Genomic DNA, 22773 nt, shown 5'->3' with positions numbered 1-22773 from the left:
TGGGGGTTGGTCAGCCAGTCAGGCGTCTCAGGACTCCGAGCCCAGCGGACGAGCGGAGACCCCGGCCGCGGTACAAGCGGAGAGGGGCGGGGCTCTGGTCCTTCCGCAAGCTCTCCCCCCGCCGTTCTCCCCCACTCACAGCGGGGCGGGCAGGGAGCCCCCTGGCGGTCCCACCCCCTCCCCACCTGTGCGTTCTCCCACCCCACCCCGGCCCAGAACGTATCGTGACGTCAACCCAGGTGCTTTCCCTGGGGTGGGGTTTCGACTGCCCCAGCTAGGCGGAGGCTGGTTGGCTGCGACCGCGCATGCGCATGACGGCGGCGGTGGCGACTAGCGAGCCGCGGCGGACCGTAAGGCAGGCAAAGACGGAGCGCGCGGCGAGTTGGGACTTGCGCTCGCCGCCGCTCGTGCTCTGGGCGGAGCGAGCGAGCGAGAGGTTATGAGCCTGCAGGACTCCAGCGGCCACTCTCGCTCCGGCCGCGACCATGGCAGCCTCCATAGAGCAGGAGTTCCAGGAGATCGACACTGCTAACGACTGGCAGGCTCGCTACTTTGTGAGTGAACAAGGGACTCCCTTTATCGAGGGCTGGGGGAGGGGAGGGAGAGACAGGCGGCTCTGGGCGGCACGCGAGGCTCTTGTCTTAGGCTGGGAAACGGAAGTCGTTGGGCCACGGCTTGATTTCAGGTGCGCGCGGTAGCGCCAGCACCAAGCCGCCGGGAGACACTGCGCATGCCCCGAGAAGGGGCGGGGGGAGAGGAGCGCCGTGGAAGCGCGCATGCTCTGTGAGGAGAGGGGAGGAGGTGCACAGGGCTGTTGGGAGCACGCGTGCGTCAAGTACGAGGGGTGGGGGTGAGTGGATGAGGTGCGTGTTGAATGAAGTGCGGGTAGAGCAGAATTGAAAATGCGCACGCGCAACGATGAGTTCTCGCCTGCCGACGCCCCCGCTTCCTAGTCCGGCCTCTGGGGCGCTGCCTGCTGAAGCCGTGCCTCAGTGTGTTTGTCAGGCTGCTCCTCCGGCCTCCCCTCTGCCCTTCGCACGCTGCGGACACCTCTCGTCCTGGGTGTCGTTCTGCAGGCGGATAAAGCAATATCTGTGAGATACTCCCCAGGGAGCAGAGGGCTGCGGCGGCTGCCAGCTTTGCAGTGGTGCTGGGGCATTCCTGCTAGTCCCTCGTTCGCAGCCTAGCGCCAATATTCTGGCAGCGTTAATTGCTTGTGAAGATCTAATGGCAAGACCACTTCACATGTTATGTCACCAGAAGTTGCATGATGTGTAGTAACTGCCTTTCATGTGTTGGGTCACCTGAGTCAGAGCTACTACATCTATTTTTGCCAAAATAGTAGTGATTAATAATTTGCACTCCTATCCTTCGAGTTAAGGTTTTATAAAATAGCTTTACAAACGTTGCTCATCTAGCTGGCATCACACCCCACAGAGTTATTAGATGTTAGGCCTGTTTTACAAATGAGGAATAAGCAGCACCAAGTGAATGTGACTAATCTAAAGCCTTGTCTACACAGCGACTTTACAGCACTACAACTTTCTTGCTCAGGGGTGTGAAAAAACACACGCACATCCTCCTAAGTGCTGCATGTTTCAGTGCTGTAAAATGCCAGTGTAGACAGTGCACCCAGCTCTGGGAGCTACTCCCCTTGTGGGGGTGGTTTTCTTACAGTGCTGGGAGAGCGCTAGTGCAAGCCTCCCCATATAGATGCAAGGAAGACTGCAAGTTATGCTCAGGAAATTCTCGAGGAAAAATTCAATAGGCGAAAAAAGGTGGGGTCTCCTTCCTTGTAGAGTGAGTTCTCCAATTCCATGGACTTGCCAGTGTTTGTCGAGAAACTCTCCTCCAACAGATTTTGGGTCATTGTAGTCGTATCCCTTGCTGGTTTAACCTCTGTGGCAAATCAGAGGGTTTTGTATGTAAACATGCATACTGAGAGAGAAGAGCTTAAAGTAATGCATTTCGATGAGAGGTTTCTTTTGGATACTTTTGTTGTTTTTAACTCTTGTATCTCTTGTAGGTTGAGTTGCTCCAAAATTGTCAGTAAGCTATGTGTATACAATTTAAAATGTGCACTAAACTTTTTAAGAGAGACACTTTAAAAAAAAAAAAAAAAGAGAATAATATATTTATTTTTTATGGGAAACTCCACAACACTTACCTCACAGATTTTTAATGCATAAATGATTAATTTGTTTATATGTAATGATATTTCAATAAAAGTGACAATATTCATATCTAACAACAGGATCCAAGTTCATTTTAGATTATAGTGCCATAGAAATCCTCTCTGATTATACCTGTTTTCAGGAAGAACAGTGAAGACAATTTGAAGAGATTTGACGAGAGTGGAGCTTTTTTGCAATGAGGATGATGCAGATGGTAGATTGAGGGAAGCCCATGAGGAGATTATAATAGTCAAGGCAAAGAATAGTCGGGACCTCTGCAGTGGCATTGCTGGAGAGAAAAAAAGGGGAGAATATTTTTTGAGTCCTGTGGGACGTTTATTGTCAGAAGTAGCAGCATCACTGATGTGAAGGAAGGAGAGAAGACTTGACAAGGTGCTATTGTACAGTGTAAAACTTTTCTTTGTCTTCTCAGATACAAGTACAGAAAGACTACAAAAAGGTCTCTGTCACAGTTAGTCAAACTCAGCAGATGCCTGGCACTCTAGCCATCTTTTCTATTTGCCTGTATTAGATGAAGCTGGCCTTGGAGGATGAAGCTGGGGAATGGCACAGATACAGCTTATAATAGGTCTTGGAACACGTTGGTAGAATTTCTTGTTTCAGACAGTGGAGGAAGTAAGCCGAGGAGGCAGGCATCTTAGACTTGATTCTGACCAACAGGGAGAAACGGGTTGTGAATCTGAAGGTAGAAGGCAATTTGGGTGAAAGTGATAGAATCAATGATTCCTAGGGAGAGGGAGGAATGAGAGTAGCAGAATAAAGACAATAAATTTCAAAAAGCCAGACTTCAACAAACTCAGAAAACTGGTAGGTAAGTTCTTGGGAAGAACATCTAAAGGAAAAAGTCAGGAGAGCTGGCACTTAGAGATATTAAAGCAGGGGTGGGCAAACTTTCTGGCCCGAGCATCGCATTAGATACGGAAATTGTATGGCAGGCCATGAATGCTCACGAAATTGGGGGTGGAGGTGTATGTGGGTGAGGGCTCTGAGATGAGGGTTTGGGGTGTTGGAGGATGCACCAGGCTGGACCAAGGGGTTCAGAGGGCAGGAGAGGGATCAGGGCAGGGATGGGGCTTGGGAGGGGGTGCAGGCTCCCAGCGGTGCTCACCTCAAGCAGCTCCCAGAAGCAGAAACATGTCCCCTGCTCCGGCTCCTATGCTGAGGCGCAGCCAGGCAGCTCTGCACGCTGCCCTGTCTGCAGACACTGCCCCTGCAGCCCCCAATGGCCATGGTTCCCGGCCAGTGGGATCTGTGGGGGCAGCGTGTGGAGTCTCTTGGCTGCTCCTGCATGTAGGAGCTGGAGAGGGGACATGCTGCTGCTTCCAGGAGCCACACGGCGCCACAGGATGCACAGAGCTGGGCAAGCCCACGGACCCTGCTCCCTGGCGGGAGCTCAAGGGACACATTAAAATGTCTGAAGGGCCGGATGCAGCCCCTGGGCTATAGTTTGCCCACCCCTATATTAAAGACATATAGGAGACTAACCAGAAGAGGAGGAAAGATGGGAAGAATAGTAAGAGGCCCATGTGGCTCCATCAAGAGCTCTTTAATCATCAGAAATCAAAGGGAATCTTACAAAAGTTACTCTTGGGGGAATTATGCACCTAAAAATTATGCGCATAATATTTTAAAATTCTATGTAGTTTATTTGTCAAAATAACACAACATAATCATTCCAGTTTCAATTTTGTTAATTTATTTTAAACTACCTGTCAACAATACAGATTAAAAAAAAAAAAAAATTCCCTCAGGAATAGAGAGTTTAAAAAAACCAACCCTATGACAACCCAGTTCCAGTTGAGGGGTACTGCTGTTGAGGGAGCTGCCTGGGGCCCCCCAGAGCCAAGCCATGGGGCACCCTCCAACCCAGACACCCGTACCTGCTCCCCCCAGAGCCCAACTGTGGGGCACCCCTTCCCCCCCTCAGAACTCAGCTGCAGGGCATCCCCAGAGCCCAGACACCCTCCTTCCTCCCCTCAGAGCCTTTACTCTTCCCCACCCAAGCTTCTTTACTGTTGTGGTGTGGGATGTGGTGTGGTGCTGCCCTGCCCTTTCTCACCCTTTGCAAGAGCCGGGTCTCCTGGGTTCTTTCCTGTCCTGGGGCGGATGAGGATAAAGCCAGGCAGCCAGAGTGTGCAGAGCCTCCATCCCTACCAGACTGGGCACTCCACTCACTACAATCTGGAGAGCTGGGCTCTGCAGAGTCTAGCATCCCCTAATGGCTGCCAGCAGCTCTACAGCCCCACTTCTATAGTGGAAACGTGAAATTTGCGCAAATTCTGCGTTGTGCAGGGGTGCAGAATTCCCCCAGGAGTTAAAAAAAAAAAAAAAAAAAATAGAAGCGTGGACAAATTGCTAAGGATGAATACAGATGAATAGGACAAGCATATAGGGACAAAATCAGAAAGGCTAAGGTACAAAATGAGTTACACCTAGCAAAGGACATGAAAGACATACATTTACAGAATCTCTTATTACTGAGGAGCAAGAGGAGGATGAAGGAAAGTGTAGCCCACTGTTTAGTGAGACTAAATAGCAGGTCTAATAACGGATATCAAGAAGGCCTGAAGAATTTAATGCCTCTTTTGCTTCAGACTTTATTTAAAGGTTAGTTGTGACCAGATGCTTAACACAGTTAGTGTTAACAACGAGCCAGAATAGGGAAAGAACAGATTGAATATTTTAGCTAAGTTAGATATATTTAAGTTGGGAGGCCTGACAAAGTTCACTGGGTGTACTTAAAGGAATCTTGGAACTGTTAACAGTTGTCTTCGAGAATTCATGGAGGACAGGGGAGATCCCGGAGGACTGGAGAAGGGCAGACATCTTACCTTTCTTTTAAAAAAGGCTGACCAGTTTATACCCTAGGTCCTCTTTGTTCCCCAACTTCCATACCTGGAACAAGTTATTAAACAATTTTTGTAAGCACCTAGGGGATAATACCGTTATAAGAAATAGCCAGCATAGATTTCAAGGATAAATCATGAGATCAACTTAATTTCTTTCTTTGTCATGATTCCTGGCTTAGTAGATGTGGAGGGGAGGGAGCAGTAGGCATGATGTATCTGGTCTTCCATGACATTGTTATAAGCAACCTAGGGAAATGTGTTCTAGCTGAAATTATTATAAGGTGGGTTCATATCTGGTTGAAAGGCTGTACTCAAAGAAGTAATCAATGGATCACTGTCATATTGGGAGGAAAAATTCAGTGGGGTCCCACAGAGGTCTGTCCTTGGCCGGGTACTTGTTCCACATTTTCATTATGACTTGGCTAATGTAGTGAAGAGTATACTTATAAAATTTGCAGATGGCACTAAGATGGGAGGGGTTGCTAGCACTTGGGAGGACCGGGTTAGAATTCAAAATGACTTTATAAAATAGAGAATCGGTCTGAAATCCACAAGACGAAATTGGGAAAAGACAAGGGCAGAGTACTACACTTCAAAATCGGAAGTAACTGGCTAGGTGATAGTACTGCTGAAAAGGTGGATCACAAATTGAATATGGGCCAACAGTGTGATGGAGTTTTCTGGGTATATTAACAGGAGTATTATATGGAAATCATGGGAAATATTTGTCCCATTCTACTCAGTACTGGGAATCATAGAATCATAGAATATCAGGGTTGGAAGGGACCCCAGAAGATCATCTAGTCCAACCCCCTGCTCGAAGCAGGACCAATTCCCAGTTAAATCATCCCAGCCAAGGCTTTGTCAAGCCTGACCTTAAAAACCTCTAAGGAAGGAGATTCTACCACCTCCCTAGGTAAAGCATTCCAGTGTTTCACCACCCTCTTAGTGAAAAAGTTTTTCCTAATATCCAATCTAAACCTCCCCCACTGCAACTTGAGACCATTACTCCTCGTTCTGTCATCTGCTACCATTGAGAACAGTCTAGAGCCATCCTCTTTGGAACCCCCTTTCAGGTAGTTGAAAGCAGCTATCAAATCCCCCCTCATTCTTCTCTTCTGCAGGCTAAACAATCCCAGCTCCCTCAGCCTCTCCTCATAACTCATGTGTTCCAGTCCCCTAATCATTTTTGTTGCCCTTCGCTGGACTCTCTCCAATTTATCCACATCCTTCTTGAAGTGTGGGGCCCAAAACTGGACACAGTACTCCAGATGAGGCCTCACCAATGTCGAATAGAGGGGAACGATCACGTCCCTCGATCTGCTCGCTATGTCCCTACTTATACATCCCAAAATGCCATTGGCCTTCTTGGCAACAAGGGCACACTGCTGACTCATATCCAGCTTCTCGTCCACTGTCACCCCTAGGTCCTTTTCCGCAGAACTGCTGCCTAGCCATTTGGTCCCTAGTCTGTAGCTGTGCATTGGGTTCTTCCGTCCTAAGTGCAGGACCCTGCACTTATCCTTATTGAACCTCATCAGATTTCTTTTGGCCCAATCCTCCAATTTGTCTAGGTCCTTCTGTATCCTATCCCTCCCCTCCAGCGTATCTACCACTCCTCCCAGTTTAGTATCATCCGCAAATTTGCTGAGAGTGCAATCCACACCATCCTCCAGATCATTTATGAAGATACTGAACAAAACCGGCCCCAGGACCGACCCTTGGGGCACTCCACTTGATACCGGCTGCCAACTAGACATGGAGCCATTGATCACTACCCGTTGAGCCCGACAATCTAGCCAGCTTTCTACCCACCTTATAGTGCATTCATCCAGCCCATACTTCCTTAACTTGCTGACAAGAATACTGTGGGAGACCGTGTCAAAAGCTTTGCTAAAGTCAAGAAACAATACATCCACTGCTTTCCCTTCATCCACAGAACCAGTAATCTCATCATAAAAGGCGATTAGATTAGTCAGGCATGACCTTCCCTTGGTGAATCCATGCTGGCTGTTCCTGATCACTTTCCTCTCATGCAAGTGCTTCAGGATTGATTCTTTGAGGACCTGCTCCATGATTTTTCCAGGGACTGAGGTGAGGCTGACTGGCCTGTAGTTCCCAGGATCCTCCTTCTTCCCTTTTTTAAAGATTGGCACTACATTAGCCTTTTTCCAGTCATCCGGGACTTCCCCCGTTCGCCACGAGTTTTCAAAGATAATGGCCCATGGCTCTGCAATCACAGCCGCCAATTCCTTCAGCACTCTCAGATGCAACTCGTCCGGCCCCATGGACTTGTGCACGTCCAGCTTTTCTAAATAGTCCCTAACCGCCTCTATCTCCACAGAGGGCTGGCCATCTCTTCCCCATTTTGTGATGCCCAGCGCAGCAGTCTGGGAGCTGACCTTGTTAGTGAAAACAGAGGCAAAAAAAGCATTGAGTACATTAGCTTTTTCCACATCCTCTGTCACTAGGTTGCCTCCCTCATTCAGTAAGGGGCCCACACATTCCTTGGCTTTCTTCTTGTTGCCAACATACCTGAAGAAACCCTTCTTGTTACTCTTGACATCTCTGGCTAGCTGCAGCTCCAGGTGCGATTTGGCCCTCCTGATATCATTCCTACATGCCCGAGCAATATTTTTATACTCTTCCCTGGTCATATGTCCAACCTTCCACTTCTTGTAAGCTTCTTTTTTATGTTTAAGATCCGCTAGGATTTCACCATTAAGCCAAGCTGGTCGCCTGCCATATTTACTATTCTTTCGACTCATTGGGATGGTTTGTCCCTGTAACCTCAACAGGGATTCCTTGAAATACAGCCAGCTCTCCTGGACTCCTTTCCCCTTCAAGTTAGTCCCCCAGGGGATCCTGGCCATCCGTTCCCTGAGGGAGTCGAAGTCTGCTTTCCTGAAGTCCGGGGTCCGTATCCTGCTGCTTACCTTTCTTCCCTGCGTCAGGATCCTGAACTCAACCAACCATGGTCACTGCCTCCCAGATTCCCATCCACTTTTGCTTCCCCCACTAATTCTACCCGGTTTGTGAGCAGCAGGTCAAGAAAAGCGCCCCCCCTAGTTGGCTCCTCTAGCACTTGCGCCAGGAAATTGTCCCCTACGCTTTCCAAAAACTTTCTGGATTGTCTATGCACCGCTGTATTGCTCTCCCAGCAGATATCAGGAAAATTGAAGTCACCCATGAGAATCAGGGCATGCGATCTAGTAGCTTCCGTGAGCTGCCGGAAGAAAGCTTCATCCTTCAGCTTCAGGCTGAAGGCTTCAGCTGGAGTAGTGTATCCAATTTCGGACACTTCACTTTAAGAAAGATGTGGAAAAATTGGAGAGCAACAAAAATGATAAAAGATTTAGAAAACATGACCTATGAGGAAAGGTTTAAACAAGTGAGCATATTTCTTCTGGAAAAAAAAAGACTGTAGGGGTGACCTGATAAGTCTCCAATATATTAAGGGCTGTTATAGAGAGGATGAGGATCAATTGTTCTCCATGTCCACTGAAGGTAGGACAAGAAATAATAAGCTTAATCTGCAACAAGGAGGATGTGGGTTAGTAAGTTTTTTCCTAATATCTAACTTTTAAGGAAAGTTAAGTGCTGGAATAGGTTACCAAGGGAGGCTGTGGAATCCGCATCATTGAAGATTTTTAAGAACAGGTTAGACAAACGCCTGTCAGAGATGATTTAGGTATACTAGGGCCTGCCTCAGTGGAGGGGGCTGGACTGAATGGACCCTCAAGGTCTCTTCCAGCCCTACGTTTCTGAAATTCTGTATTTAGAAGCCACTGTCATTAGTCAAGGGCTGATCGCTAAAACCCCTTCTCCATCCCTTCACACTATCATACTTCGCCATTCTTTTAGTCTGTTAAATAGTATTGTCTCTCAGAACACTCTGGAAATGTACTTGTTCCAGGAACTTCTGAGAGCAGACTCTCAAAATATATCCCTTGCTGTTCTTGGGATGGTGTGTCGTGACCTCTCACTGATGGAGTTAATTGCCTTTGTTCCATTCCAAACAGACCCTGGATGTGGTCAGCTGTGTGAGTTATCAGACCACTGGAATAGTCCCACGGTTGTTACCACAGCTACAAATCAGGAGATAACTCAGAGTTATCTGTTTGATGCTGAAATCGCCAAGCACTATCCGTCTTGACAAAAGAGAGGAGCTGTATTGGATTTCACAGGCACTTCATGGTCCAGAGGGAATATTTTGTAAAACAGTATTAGACCTATTTAAGTCCCATTTTGGCGTGGGAGACACCATATGAAGACATATGCAAAGAGCATAGCCATGCCAAATCCTTTATCCTCCCTTGTTTCATGTCATGTGAAATACTCACCAAATTGTCTATGCTGTCTGTGCAGTGTTAACTGACTAGAGTAGTGTAAGAAGCTGATAGTTCTAAATGCCAGGCACAAATGAAGTCCTGAGCAAAGGTGAACCTTGATAAACTATAATATGATTTTTTAAAATACTTTTTTTTGCTGTGCAGAATGTTCCTCAGAGTGAATTGAGGAGATTACTAAACTCTATTTTTGTAATTTTAAGGAAATTCGGCGTAAATCCAATGACTATCCTCATAGAGTTGCAAAATATCCAGAAAACAGAAATCGAAATAGATACAGAGATGTCAGCCCATGTAAGTATATATATCCTTTGCTCCGTGTAATTAAATCCAAAATGAAACAGTTTTGTCTCTAGATTTGTTACACTTTTTTCCTTTTCAAAGAGATTCTTATTTATGAACACTATAACCTCAAATGATTTGCTTTGAGAAGTATCTGTTTTTTAATAATATAAGATTTGGCCCTTCTATAAAAGGGATCAGCAACCTTTGGCCTGCAGCCTGCCAGAGTAAGCCCCCTGGCAGGCTGGACCGGTTTGTTTTCCTGCTGTGTCCGCAGGTTTGACGGATCGCAGCCCCACTGGCTGCGGTTCGCTGCTCCAGGCCAATGGGGGCTGCGGGAAGCAATGCAGGCTGAGGGATGTGCTGGCCGCCACTTCCTGCAGCCCCCATTGGCCTGGAGCAGTGAACCACTGCCACTGGGAGCTGCAATCCGTCAAACCTGTGGACGCGGCAGGAAAACAAACCAGTCCGGCCCACCAGGGGGCTTACTCTGGCAGGCCGCGGGCCGAAGGTTGCCGATCCTTGTAATACACTGTTACAGTGATTAGTGACATGCGGGTTGGTAGTTATAAATACTGTGTACAAATATATAAATGTATGTGAGCAAGCAAGGTGGACCAATTTTAAATCACTGATTCTAATCACGATTTAAATGAACAATTTCCATCTTGTTTTGCATTTGTACTTATTTTCCTAAAGAGAGGTTGATTTTCATTGGTTTCTATAATTAATCATGTTTAATACAGTAGTTCTTAAGGACCAACCAAGAACAGGGCCCCATTGTGCTAGGCACTGTACAAACAGAGTGGTCCCTGCCCCCAAAGAATTTACAATCTAAATAGACAAGACAGGCAGAGTGTGGGTTAAGGGGGTAGAACAGACAAGCAGAGTAAACATGTTATGTTGGCTGATGTCATGTTAGTGCCATGTTTCTTTTTTGGGGCTGTGTGTGAGATGGGTGCTTAGGAGGGGATTAGTGAAAGGGATTGAGGGGAACTGGGCAGGAGAAAAAAGATGGGGCGGGGGGGTTGGATCAAGCACCCAATCAGTACAGGATGGAGAAAGTCCAGCCATATATAGAAATGTCTCCGAATGTCCAGAAATCCCTGAATAGGCTGCTTCTGTTCTTACTTGCTGGAGTCTCTCTGTAGTTTCCCCCCAAGGTTGGATCACATGGGGGTGAGGGACGGCAAGGCACAGCACCACCTGGGTCTTAGTGCCAAGAGAGTGAGTCAATCTTTTATTTAAATGTTATTTATGCTATCCCTTGTACAGTTCTGGATCCAAGGGAATGCTGGGAGAATGGTGACCCTGGCTGTGCCCCATTTTACCCCCTCATTCCAATACAGGAGTCACTGCTTTGGCTGCTTCTGCTTTTATTGGCTGGAAACTCTGGCAGCTACTTCTTTGTTCTAATTTTGAGGATACACTATAGCTGTGCCCCTTTATTTAAATACTTATGGAGTTTATAAAGGTTTGTTACAGATTCTTAAATTTTTACACTTTTTATTATGTTAGAAAATGGTGAATGATATTTCTTATTTACTAGGTGATTCATTGTATTACTTGTGAATTGTCAAGCTGCATTTGGATGGAAATTGGAATTAAATTACAATGCACAAAACCAGCATTTTAAAATTGTTTTTATTAGTTAAATAAAGCTACCTTAACTGTGTTGGATACATAAGAAAACAATAAATGGAAAACATTTATTGATAAATTAAAACTGATTTATTAAGCAAAGGAATTCTGGTCTGTAGATAGTGAATTGAATGTTTCTGGTCACAATATTTTTCAAGACTTTAGGACTAGTAGAGCTCAACCTCTCTGACCTAGTATTTATTCATAAATTGGAAGAGAAAAATAAGTTTTCCTGCTTTTCCATCTCCCAGTCAGTTTCTCAGTGTTAAATGAACTGTTAATTGAACTAGTGGAATAAACAAATATAGAAAACATTATTTTTGCCCTTGCAGAAAAGGCTGCTGCTGTCAAAAGCAGGTTTTGCACTTCAACAAATTCTAGTTCCAGGTACTTGGCCAGTGACTTTCATTGGTTCAGTGTTTTGACTTTCTTTAAACCTTTTGGCATCACTTGAAGATTAGTTTTTTTTTTAAATTTAATTTAAATGATTTTAATAGAGTATGCTAAGTTAAGGCCTTAATGTAGGTTGTCAGATTTTCAAATGTTATTTAAAATAGGTTTGTTTGTTCTTTGATTTAAATCTGATTCTCTCCCCCCCCCCCCCCAAATATTTATCCATTCTTATTTTGTGTCTCATACAGAAGCCCTGTGTTGCTTGCCAAAATATTTTTAGGGCATTTCCTCTGAGAACTTGGTTGTTGCTCTATTCGAATTAGCATTGATCAATCTTTTAACAACATTTATAATACATGTTTTCATCTGGCAGAATTAGTGGCCTTAAATTTATTTATTTTTTTTTAAATTGTCATGCCAAACCCTTAAATATAGGCATCTCTTCCAAAGAACTTATCTGAAATAATTCTCTAACTTTTTCTATGCCATATCACTGAGAGTGCTCGTGTCTTAGGTTTATCTGCTATGTAAAAATATTGATGGTTTAATCAAAACCTGTTACCTAATCAGAGTCTGCTATCATAACACTTGTTCAGAAGGAACAAGACAAGTCTTAATGCTACTTCTTTGGGAACCAGGTCTAGAGGCTCTCTAAATATTGTACACAAAATAGGTTAATGGTTTATGCCCCCTATTTTAATGTTTGGTTTCTCAGAATGGCAAAGAAGACTCAAAAGGCATCATGGCTAGTGACTAGACCATGAGCCTGCAGATCTGGAAACTCATTTTCTGTTTCCAGTTCCGCCACTTAGCCAAAGCCACATTGTGAATAAGTCACTTGGGCCAGAACTGATTTTGAGAGCCCAATCTGACATACCTGGGGTTTTATTTTTGAGAAGCACTGAGTTCCTGCATTTCCAGTTGAAGTGAGTGATAACTGCAAGTGGTCAACATGTCTCAAAATTAGGCCCAAAATGTCTTAGATTTAGGCAACTAAAATCAGTGGCTGCAATGGTAAATTTGGTAAATATCTCAGCCTCAATTTCTCAATCTGTAAAAATGAGGATATTTTTCTTTGTGCTTTGAAATATCTGGATGAAAAGTGAATACAGGCGTAAAATACTAATAATAAAACATTAATCTTTATGGACTTAGTAGCAGGTTCTATAGGTATGACGTAACAACACTTCTTAAAATAAGCTTCTGTTTTTAGTTGCGTATATCTTTGCCTAACTTTAACTATTAACTTTAACTGTTCTATGCTTGGTCTCTGTCTCATGCTGAATTTTTCTGGTAAGCATCAGCAACCCAACTTAACCACTTGGACGGATGAAGTGAGGAAGAATAGAGAGTTGACTTTTTCTCCTCCCCCCTTTCTTTGAAAAGTTCCACTGCTTCCGTGGATTGGAGCAGGAATTCAAAATTAATCAGAGATGTTGTTCTGAAGTCAGAGATGCCTTTTCCTGTAGCTGTGAAAATCCACCAAGCTTTGGCCAAGTTACAAGTCTTTGAACAATATTTGGATGTGCCCCATAGAGCCTGTTAGAAGCTTGCTACTAAAATCTCTGAACATTGCATCTGTACTGAAGACACTACCAGGCCCCACACACCTTCCTGCATTCTGACTGACAATACTCTTGGGTCTTATTGACTTTCCATCTGCTCTGGGTATGTTCCCATACCCTACAGAACTAGAACTTCAGAGGGATGCAACAGCCACCCCTTTGGCCTAGGCAAAGGAGTGGTGAGATAGAACCCAAGGTGAGAATGGTATTAATACTGTGGCCTTACAGACCTTGTTACTGAGCAAGGCTCCACAAGCTTCCCTGAGGAGGAAGGCACACATTTTTCCCTTTTCACAGATGGGATAACCAGGAGGTTGCACAGGTCCAGTTCTGGTAGAACTGGTATATCAGACTCAAGTCTCAGCCACCACTGCACTATCTTTCAAAATGTATATGCTAACGGTGTGTTAGATTGTGCTGTTTGTAGCAATTAGACTCTCCAGAGCCAGGAATAGAACTGAGGAGTTCTGAGTCCCAGTATTCCACTGCTGTCTAGCAAATAGTGTGTGAACTGCTGGCTATGTGTGTTCATACTTCTAACGTAGCTGCTCCGCAGAGGATAAATCTTCAATCAGTTTCTCTTTTAACTCAAGCTGTAGAGGTCTGTGCTGTGGATCTGGAAGTCCTGGGTTTAAACCCTGCTGATGACCCATGGGGGGTAGAACAGTGTAGTTCTGCACAACAGAACTTAGTTTTCAATTTTTGTAGTTAATTATCTGCAAAAACTAGGTTAAAAGATGTAGTAGTAAGACCATAAGGTCAAGCACTCAAAAAATAAGGAAATGCTAGCATTAAAGTTGCCTGTGCAACCTTAGTGCCTGATCCAAAGCTCATTAGTGTCAAAGGGGATCTTTCATAGACTGGGACCATCGTGATCATCTAATCTGACCACCTGCACGTTGCCGGCCACAGAACCTCACCCACCCACTCCTGAAATAGACCCTTAACCTCTGACTAAGTTACTGAAATCCTCAAATCATGGTTTAAAGTCTTCAAGTTACAGAAAATTCACAATTTACACTAGTTTAAACCTGCATGTGACCCTGCGCTGTGCTGCAGACGAAGATGAAAAACCACCACCATCTCTGCCAGTCTGATCTGGGGAAAAATTCCTTCCCAACCCCAAATATGGCAATCAGACCCTGAACATGTAGGCAAGACCTACCAGGCAGGTACCTGGGGAAGAATTCTCTGTAATAATTCAGAGCTCTCCCCATCTAGTGTCCTGTCGGCAGCCATTTGGGATTTTTGCTCCTAGCAGTCCCCGACGGGTCACATGCTATTGTAGGCAGTCCCATTATATAGTCCCCTCCTTAAACTTACCAAGCTCAGTCTTGAAGGTAGTTAGACTTTTTCCCCCACTGCTCCCCTTGGAAGGCTATTCCATATTCCTTCATTCCTCTGATGTTTAGAAACCTTCACCTAATTTAGAGTCTAAACTTGTTGATGGGCAGTTTGTTCTCTAAAAACACATCAGAGGGATAAATACGAGGGAGGGAAGGGAGTTATTTAGGTTATTTGCCAATGTGGCCATAAGAACAATCATATCTCTCCTCAGCCTTCTTTTGGTTAGGCTAAATAAGCCAAGCTCTTTGAGTCTCCTCTCATAAAGTACCTAGAATCATCCTGGTAGCCCTTTGCTGCACCTTTTCTAGTTTGAATTAATTTTTCTTAAACCTGGGAGACCAGAATTGCACACACTATTCCAGATGAGGTCTCATCAGTATAATGGTACTAACGAGGACTGTCAATTAATTGCAGTTAACCTATGTGATTAATTCAAAAAAATTAATCATGATTAAAAAAAAAATCACGATTAATCGCTGTTTTAATCGCACTGTTAAACAATAGAATCCCTATTGAAACTTATTAAATCTTTAGGATGTTTTTCCACATTTTCAAATATACTGATTTCAGTTACAACACAGAATAGAAAGTGTACAGTGCTCTCTTTATATTTTTTGTTATAAGTATTTGCATTGTAAAAATGATAAAAGGAAAAAAGTGTTTTTCACTTCATACAAGTACTATCGTGCAATCTCTTTATCCTGAAAGTGCAACTTACAAATGCAGATTTATTTATTTATTTGTTGGTTACATAGCTGCACTCCAAAACAAAACAATGTAGAACTTCAGAGCCTACGAGTCCATTCAGTCCTCCTTCTTGTGCAGCCAATTGCTAAGAGAAACAAGTTCGTTTCCATTTACAGGAGATAATACTGCCCACTTCTTATTTACAAAGTCCCCTGAAAGTGAGAACCGATGTTCGCATGGCACTTTTGTAGCTGGCATTGCAAGGTATTTACGTGCCAGAAATGCTAAACATTTGTGTGTCCCTTCATGCTTTGACCTCCATTCCAGAAGACATGCTTCCATGCTGATGACACTCATTTTAAAAAAAAATAAAATAAAATGTGTTAATTAAATTTGTGACTCAACTCCTTGGGGGAGAATTGTATGTCTCCTGTTCTGTTTTACACCTGCGTTCTGCCATATATTTCATGTTATAGCAGTCTCTGATGATGACCCAGCACATGTTCATTTTAAGAACACTTTCATGGCAGGTTTGACAAAATGCATAGAGGATACCAATGTAAGATTTCTACAGATAGCTACAGCACTCGACCCAAGGTTTAAGAATCTGAAGTGCCTTCCAAAATCTGAGAGGGACAAGGTGTGGAGCATGTTTTCAGAAGTCTTAAAAGAGCAACACTCCAATGCAGAAATTATAAAACCCGAACCACCAAAAAAGAAAATCAACCTTCTGCTGGTGGCATCTGACTCAGATGATGAAAATGAACATATATTGGTCTGCACTGCTTTGGATCATTATTGAGCAGAACCCATCTTCAGTATGGACGCATGTCCTCTGGAATGGTGATTGAAGCATGAAGGGACAGCTGAATCTTTCGCTCATTTGGCACGTAAATATCTTGGAGTGCTAGCTACAACGGTGCCATAAGAACGCCTGTTCTCATTTTCAGGTGACATTGTAAACAAGAAGTGGGCAGCATTATCTCCTGCAAATGTAAACAAACTAGTTTTTCTGAGCAATTGGCTAAACAAGAAGCAGGACTGAGTGGACTTGTAGGCTCTAAAGTTTTATGTTTGAGTGCAGTTATTTTTTGTACATAATTGTACAGTTGTAAGTTCAACTTTCATGATAAAGATTGCATTACAGTACTTGTATAAGTGAACTGAAATACTGTTTTTACAGTACAAATATTTATAATGTAAGGTGAGCACTGTACACTTTGTATTTTGTCAAGTATCAGACGGGTAGCAGTGTTAGTCTGTATCCACAAAAACGAGGAGTCCGGTGATACCTTAGAGACTAAAATTTATTTGGGCATAAGCTTTTGTGGGTAAAAAACCCACTTCTTCACATCTGAAGAAGTGGGTTTTTTACACACGAAAGCTTATGCCCAGTCTTTAAGGTGCCATCGGACTCCTCATTGTTTTTGTATTCTTTGTAATTGAAATCAGTATATTTGAAAATGTGGAAAACATCCAAAAATATTTATATAAATGGTATTCTATTGTTGTTTAACAGTGTGATTAATCAGAATTAATTTTTGTAAGTGCTTGATAGTCCTAGTACTAACCCTTCCCTGTCTCAACTGGAAATACCTTGCCTGATGCATTAGCCTTTTTCACTGCTGCATCACGTTGATGGCTCATAGTCATCCTGTGATCAACCAATTCACCCAGGTCTTTCTCCTCCTCTGTCGCTTCCAACTGATAAGTCCCCAGCTTACAGCAAAAATTCTTGTTTCCATTGACTTCAGGCATCATGCCCTTAAGTTGGGCCTCTTGTGTGTATGCATTATGATAGTGTTCAATTACATTATCACAAAATATTTGTTCTACAGAGCAATGCTTCATTTTGCACACTGGATTGATGGTGAATGAAAGGATTGTAAGAAGAGAAGATATTCTCTTGTAGTTAAGCCAGTAGGCTTGAGCTCATGACAGCTGAGTTGTATTCCTGACTTTGCCATAAAACCATGTATAGTGCTGGGCAAGAGTCTGCCAAAGGCCCCATGTGTTCCCCTGTTCTCAGGGAATTCACTCCTCATTGCAGAATTTTGCTCCAGAATTTGAGCTTTAATTTTTAAGTATTTGTAGCTCTGGTGCAAAGAGAACAGCAAAAATACTGAGTTCAGACCAATACAGTGGTATTTAGAGAGCCTGAGACAGTATATTTGAGGGATGTGATCTTCTTCTGTATTCATCTGTTGAGGCCCCTTGGACTCTGATTTCATGGCTGGAATTTCTTCTGAGATGCTATAGAATTCAGCACTTCTACCACAAAATTTATTTTGCTGCAGCAAGTCATCTTATGACTTGTTTTCTTTCTTCCTGTCTTGGCAGGACCTGCTTCCAGCTGCCTCTTAGGATGCAGTTTTCCCATGAGGGTATTAGCTGGATTACATGGCACTGTTCCATGGAACCAGGCAACAGCAGGGGATCAGGGTTGAGCTTCCAGCTGGGAGTAGGAAGAGAGATAAACGTAGGCTAGGAAGCTGGAGAACAGCACAGCAACTAAGGCCCAGGAGATGAGCTGCTGCACCTAGCCACAAGCTCCTCCCTTCTTTGGCACGCAGGAAGGAAAGGAGGTTCTGAGGTGGGCCACCTGTACAACACTGCAGGAGCTGCAGCAGTTGGAGCCGGCCACCAGGAGAGCATAATGAAATAAATTGCCTTTGAAAATAATCATTGTTGAATTTTACATCCATGAGTATTTTCAAATATCAGCAGTAAGTGGTGTGTGTGTGCATGCGAGCACGCGTGCAAAGCTGAGCACCTTGGTTATATGGAAAATAAGGGACAATGGTTTATTTTAAGGGATATCTTAGGGAAACGTCACTTCCCTTAGCCTACCCTCTATTTTTCTCTCAAATGTACACTTCTACTGCTCTTATGTATACCATACAGTTATTGTAAACTTCAATTAATGTTTGAAATGGTATTTACAAGTTTTAATCAACTTCAGTACATCCCCAAATAAGGGATGGTAGTCACGTATGTGTGGGGGCAATAAACGGTATTTCATGAGTTTGGGATAAATGAACATTTCCATGACAGTAAACCCGAAATTCCATAGCATTTAGGGTTTGCTGCTGTGGAATTTAGTCTCAGGGTACACAACCTGATCATAACCCCTACATACAAGAATGCTGAATTAAGGTTACTTGGCATCCTTAATCCTGGTACATCCTAACTTTTGAGTCCTAGACTTTGCAACTTTAATATACTTATAACTTTGTTTAAATGTAACATTGGTGGTAATAGTTGCCTGTGCTTGCTGATAGCTCTCTAGAAGCTATCTAACTATTTTATTAGGGAGGCACGAATCATTCAGAGTTGAAAATTTTATCATTTATTCCTCCAAGATGGTGATCCTTAAAAAATGTGACTCACTTATGGGACGAGAGCTTCTGAGCTCCATCTGAACTATCAAATGGCAAAGCTATGCTGTGGAGTGGTGGGGCAGTGGGAACAGAGACTACTAATTTCTAAAAGGACTACAGATTAGATAACCACGATAATAATCTGGTAGAACCGTCTCACAATGTCCGATGAAATTGCCACATCTAATCCGTAATGCCCAGAAAACAGGAACAGTGAAACCAATTAAAGTCTGCCCATAAATTTACAGCTGAGATGCTTCCAATATACAGGCTAAAAAAGTAGCAACAGCTTTTTTTAGAAAAGTTCTTGACTGCCTTAGGTATTACAGGCCTGATCGAAGCCCACTGTCCTTCAGTGTGCTTTGTAACATGGTTCATGTCACTTGAGTTTATTATTTGCTCCTTTCACAGAGCAAGGATAATTAAACTTCTGTATGGAAACATATGTAATATAGTCCATGTTAACTGTTAAAACAAAAACATAAATCCATGTGAATCTTCAAATATAACCTGTAATAGATATTTAAGTATTCATTTTTGTACTGTCTACAATTTCATAAATATTTTAGCTTATTTATTTTTTATTAGCATGCATCTAATTGTGGTGGATAAATAACTTACCTTTGAAAAGGCTATAAAAATAACACTCGTTTTTGCTGATGCTAATAGAAAAAATGTACTCTGACATTTGATGGGTAGTACAATTACTCTAGAGTAGAGAAAGGGGCAGTTTGACTGTATGGTGGTAGTGAAAGAGGAAGCTAATCTGAAATGTCACTGGGTTCAGTTTGAGAGCTAGTCATTTCCTGACAGATGAAACCATTTCTCAGAAAACACATTGTTAAAAGGAAAACAACTTTTGTGGCTGTAATTCTTACAAGAATTTGAAGGACATTCTTATCTGTCCTGTCAGTCTTCGGATTGTTCTTCTATAGTGTGATTTTAGTTTTATATCTCAGATTTACTGTTAGCACCTTCACAATTCTTAATTGTTAGAGCAGGAAGATGTCATGCTAAGAATAGGCATATTGCATTTCAGCTGTGCAGTCAGTGTTAGAAATTGAGCTAGAGATGGATCCTGTGGATGTAGAGTTTAACAATTTACACAAATTCTGATTTTTATGATTGATATTTATAGTTTACCATGATAAACACTTTAGGAATAAGCTAAAAGATGCATCAGAAAATAACTAAAACAAAACGTAACAGCTGATACAAATTCTGATTCAAAATTAGTGGCCTGATTTTTCAGAAGTGACTTTCACAAATTACAGTGAAATCAATTGGAGGATCTGTGGATGTTTGGAATATTTGGAAAATCATGCTGTACAAGTATAGCATGATATAATCAGAACTCTGTGCAGTAGTTATACTGAAATTATGGGCTAAACTCTGATTTATGCAACATGTCAGTATTGATAGTTACAGCAAGAGGTAATATGGTGCAAAGGGGGAAAACCACTCGGCCTTCCCTTTATTTTATCCAGTCTCTGAAACTTGTTAGCACTGTATTTTACAATATATTGGAGTTGGGAATGATCAGGAGCTGGGAATGATCAGGTTTGGATTTCATTGTGTGAGGGAGGAGGGTTTGTTGTCTGCAAGGGTGCCTCAGATTGGGCCATTTGGATGGTTCAGGGCTTTTTCACCCACATTTTCTTTTGAACTTTTTTTCTTTAATCCAGTAAATAGTATTTCATCCTCCTGGCTATTAATAGTGCCATGTTTAGGAAACAGGAATCGTGCTTGCTAAACTTTTATCAAAGGTTATTGAAAAGCCTTATTGTGCTTTCATTTCTGGAAACATAACTTTTTTTTTTTTTTTTTCCAAAAAAACCTCTTTCCCATTAATTGGTTGTAAGAACAGCAGCAGGTCAGGTAAGTCCTCCACTTGGCTGTTCAATACATGCAAACAATTTGATGTATACGAGAGTGGACAAAGAGGTGAAACATTAAATTCTGACCCCATCAAAAACAATGGTATTTAGTCATAGACTTCAGTATGCCAGGATTTCACCTAAAGTGAGTAACTGAAGAGGTTGTTAATTTCAGACGTTGTTCTTCTGGGTATAGAAGCCTTCTTAGTAGGGGAACCAGCATAAGAAGTATTTTTCAAGATTTCCACTTTTTGTTCTGATGGCACACTCTGTCGTGGAAAATTTGTGTGTTTTAGAAATATTAGAAATCCTACATCATAGCTATTTCTGTTGGCATGGCTAACAATAAATTTGTAGGTAAGTGGGGTTGTTTAAACTAAATTTAATCTGTAAAAGTTCTGTTATTTATATAATCAGTTCAAGTACTGAATGAATAATAACTGGAAATTATTTACAAACTGGAAACATTATTACCGTTAACTCTCAAATTGGCTTGTTCAATTGATTTCAGTAGAGCAAGCCAGGACACACATGAGGTTTCTAGGTCCTAATGTCTTCCAGGAACCTTCTTTTTGGTGGAAAGAATAGGATCAATGTATCCTTGTACTGTATGTATTTCTGTCTGGTGGATTACAGGCGAGTATTTATAGGATAGCACTTAAATTTTGGTATTGTTTCCCACTACCCCAACCCCAAGATTCTCTTCACCATGTTCTACAGAGAGGAATTTTAATTTTATTTATTGTCTGTCTTGTAGTGTTTTAAAAAGTAAGGCTGAATACCTTGTGTGCACACGTTACTGTGTGAAACCTCTTTGGGGTCTTTTATCTCCTATTTGGAAATGATACAGCAGTTGAAGAGTGATTAAACTGTTAACAGTACTTGCTGACATCATCTTTCCGAGAACACTAGCATCTGTATGAGTGATTTACTATAACAAGATCTTAAGTTTTTCCTGTTGGCAAATGACATGTAATATTTACAAAGATCTTGGTTTCTGTCCAGTAGAAATATTTCAGATAAAATAAAGCAATACAGGAAAGGAAAATCTGTTAACATTTTTATTTCCAGGCAATATAATGTAAGGATACATATTTTGTGTAAAACATACATAGTATCTCTTTAAATCTGTAATTTACATGTGTCTTAGCCTCCATATGGAGGTATATAATTTTTTTTAAAAGTCTACCTACAGCTCCAGGTCCTTTTGCCACATACTAGAAATATTAATGCAAACATAGTTAAACCAGTAACTTTGCCAAAGCCAAGGAAGAGAACAAACCAAAATGGTCTCAACCATCAGTGCATTTCTCTCCCCAAGAGCCTGCAATGTGCTCTCAAGGGTCAATGGATGTAGGCAATTGCATAGAGGGAAAGGGGTGAGAAGCCCAATGCTTGGGGGCTCTTCATAAAATGTGTACCATTGGGTCAGGTCCCTCCTTTTTTCTCATTTAAAAAAAAATCCATCTGGAGGACATCAAAGTTACAAAATTAGGGTTCTGCATCAATCTTGACTCTCTTCTTGTATATTTTGGAAAGGCAGTAGTCTCTCCAGAGTTATGATTTCAGTCAGCTTCCTTTTGTATAGCTTTATACTTTGGCTTGAAAAATGGGGTTTGGCTTGAAAATTGCCACATTAACTCTGAAGACAAAGGAGGATGTTTCTAAAAAATGTTGGGGGGGAGGGGAGGGAAATCAAATCGTTCTTGTTAAAGTTCTCTTAAAATCACTGTGGTTTGAAATATTTTACTTCTGTTTTATTCTTTGCTTACCCCTAGCTCATTTTCTATGTGATTAAATCTCTTTGAAAACGTATGCACTAGCTGTTTTAGAGAAATAGATTATACGTAGGCAAATTATTAAGGATTTGTTGTACATGGTTTTGGACTCCATCTTTCCCTCATTGGTTTGAATGGGAGTTTTTTCTAGTGAGTGGGTAGCCCAGTTGGACATCAGAGGTTTAATTCTCCAGTGCCTTGCACCTAGTGTAGTTATTTACACTTGTGAATCATGAAATCAAGTTAACAAATACAATGCAAAATAAATAAAATTCTCAGCAATCCATGGATCAGAGTTAAGATCTTTGTCATGGTGAGAGATGCATTTCTGTATATTTTTTTAAAAAAAATTTAATATGTGGACAGTATAAAACTTAGCCTTATCTATTCATTTCCTTTTAAGTGCTAGGGTTTGTGATAATTACTTTGG

At 42.3% G+C, this 22773-nt stretch overlaps 1 protein-coding gene across 2 annotated transcripts in view; it reads left to right on the top strand.

The window, feature by feature from the left end:
- Positions 1 to 286: 286 nt before the first annotated feature.
- PTPN2 (protein tyrosine phosphatase non-receptor type 2) overlaps positions 287 to 22773 on the top strand; it is a 57489-nt gene continuing 35002 nt past the window's right edge. Inside the window, exons 1-2 of one of the 2 annotated variants that reach the window (XM_084620873.1) lie at positions 287 to 554; positions 9597 to 9687. In XM_084620873.1, coding sequence (XP_084476999.1) covers positions 486 to 554; positions 9597 to 9687 — 160 coding nt within the window. In that variant the 5' untranslated portion in view covers positions 287 to 485. The remainder of the gene's footprint in view (positions 555 to 9596; positions 9688 to 22773) is intronic. The other variant, XM_084620874.1, reaches the window with a different exon arrangement.

This window comes from Lepidochelys olivacea (assembly GCF_965140295.1).
Source record: "Lepidochelys olivacea isolate rLepOli2 genome assembly, chromosome: 2".
Lineage (NCBI taxonomy): Eukaryota > Metazoa > Chordata > Testudines > Cheloniidae > Lepidochelys > Lepidochelys olivacea.
Note: the sequence above shows the minus strand (reverse complement) of the source record. Positions and strands in the feature narration are given on the sequence as shown.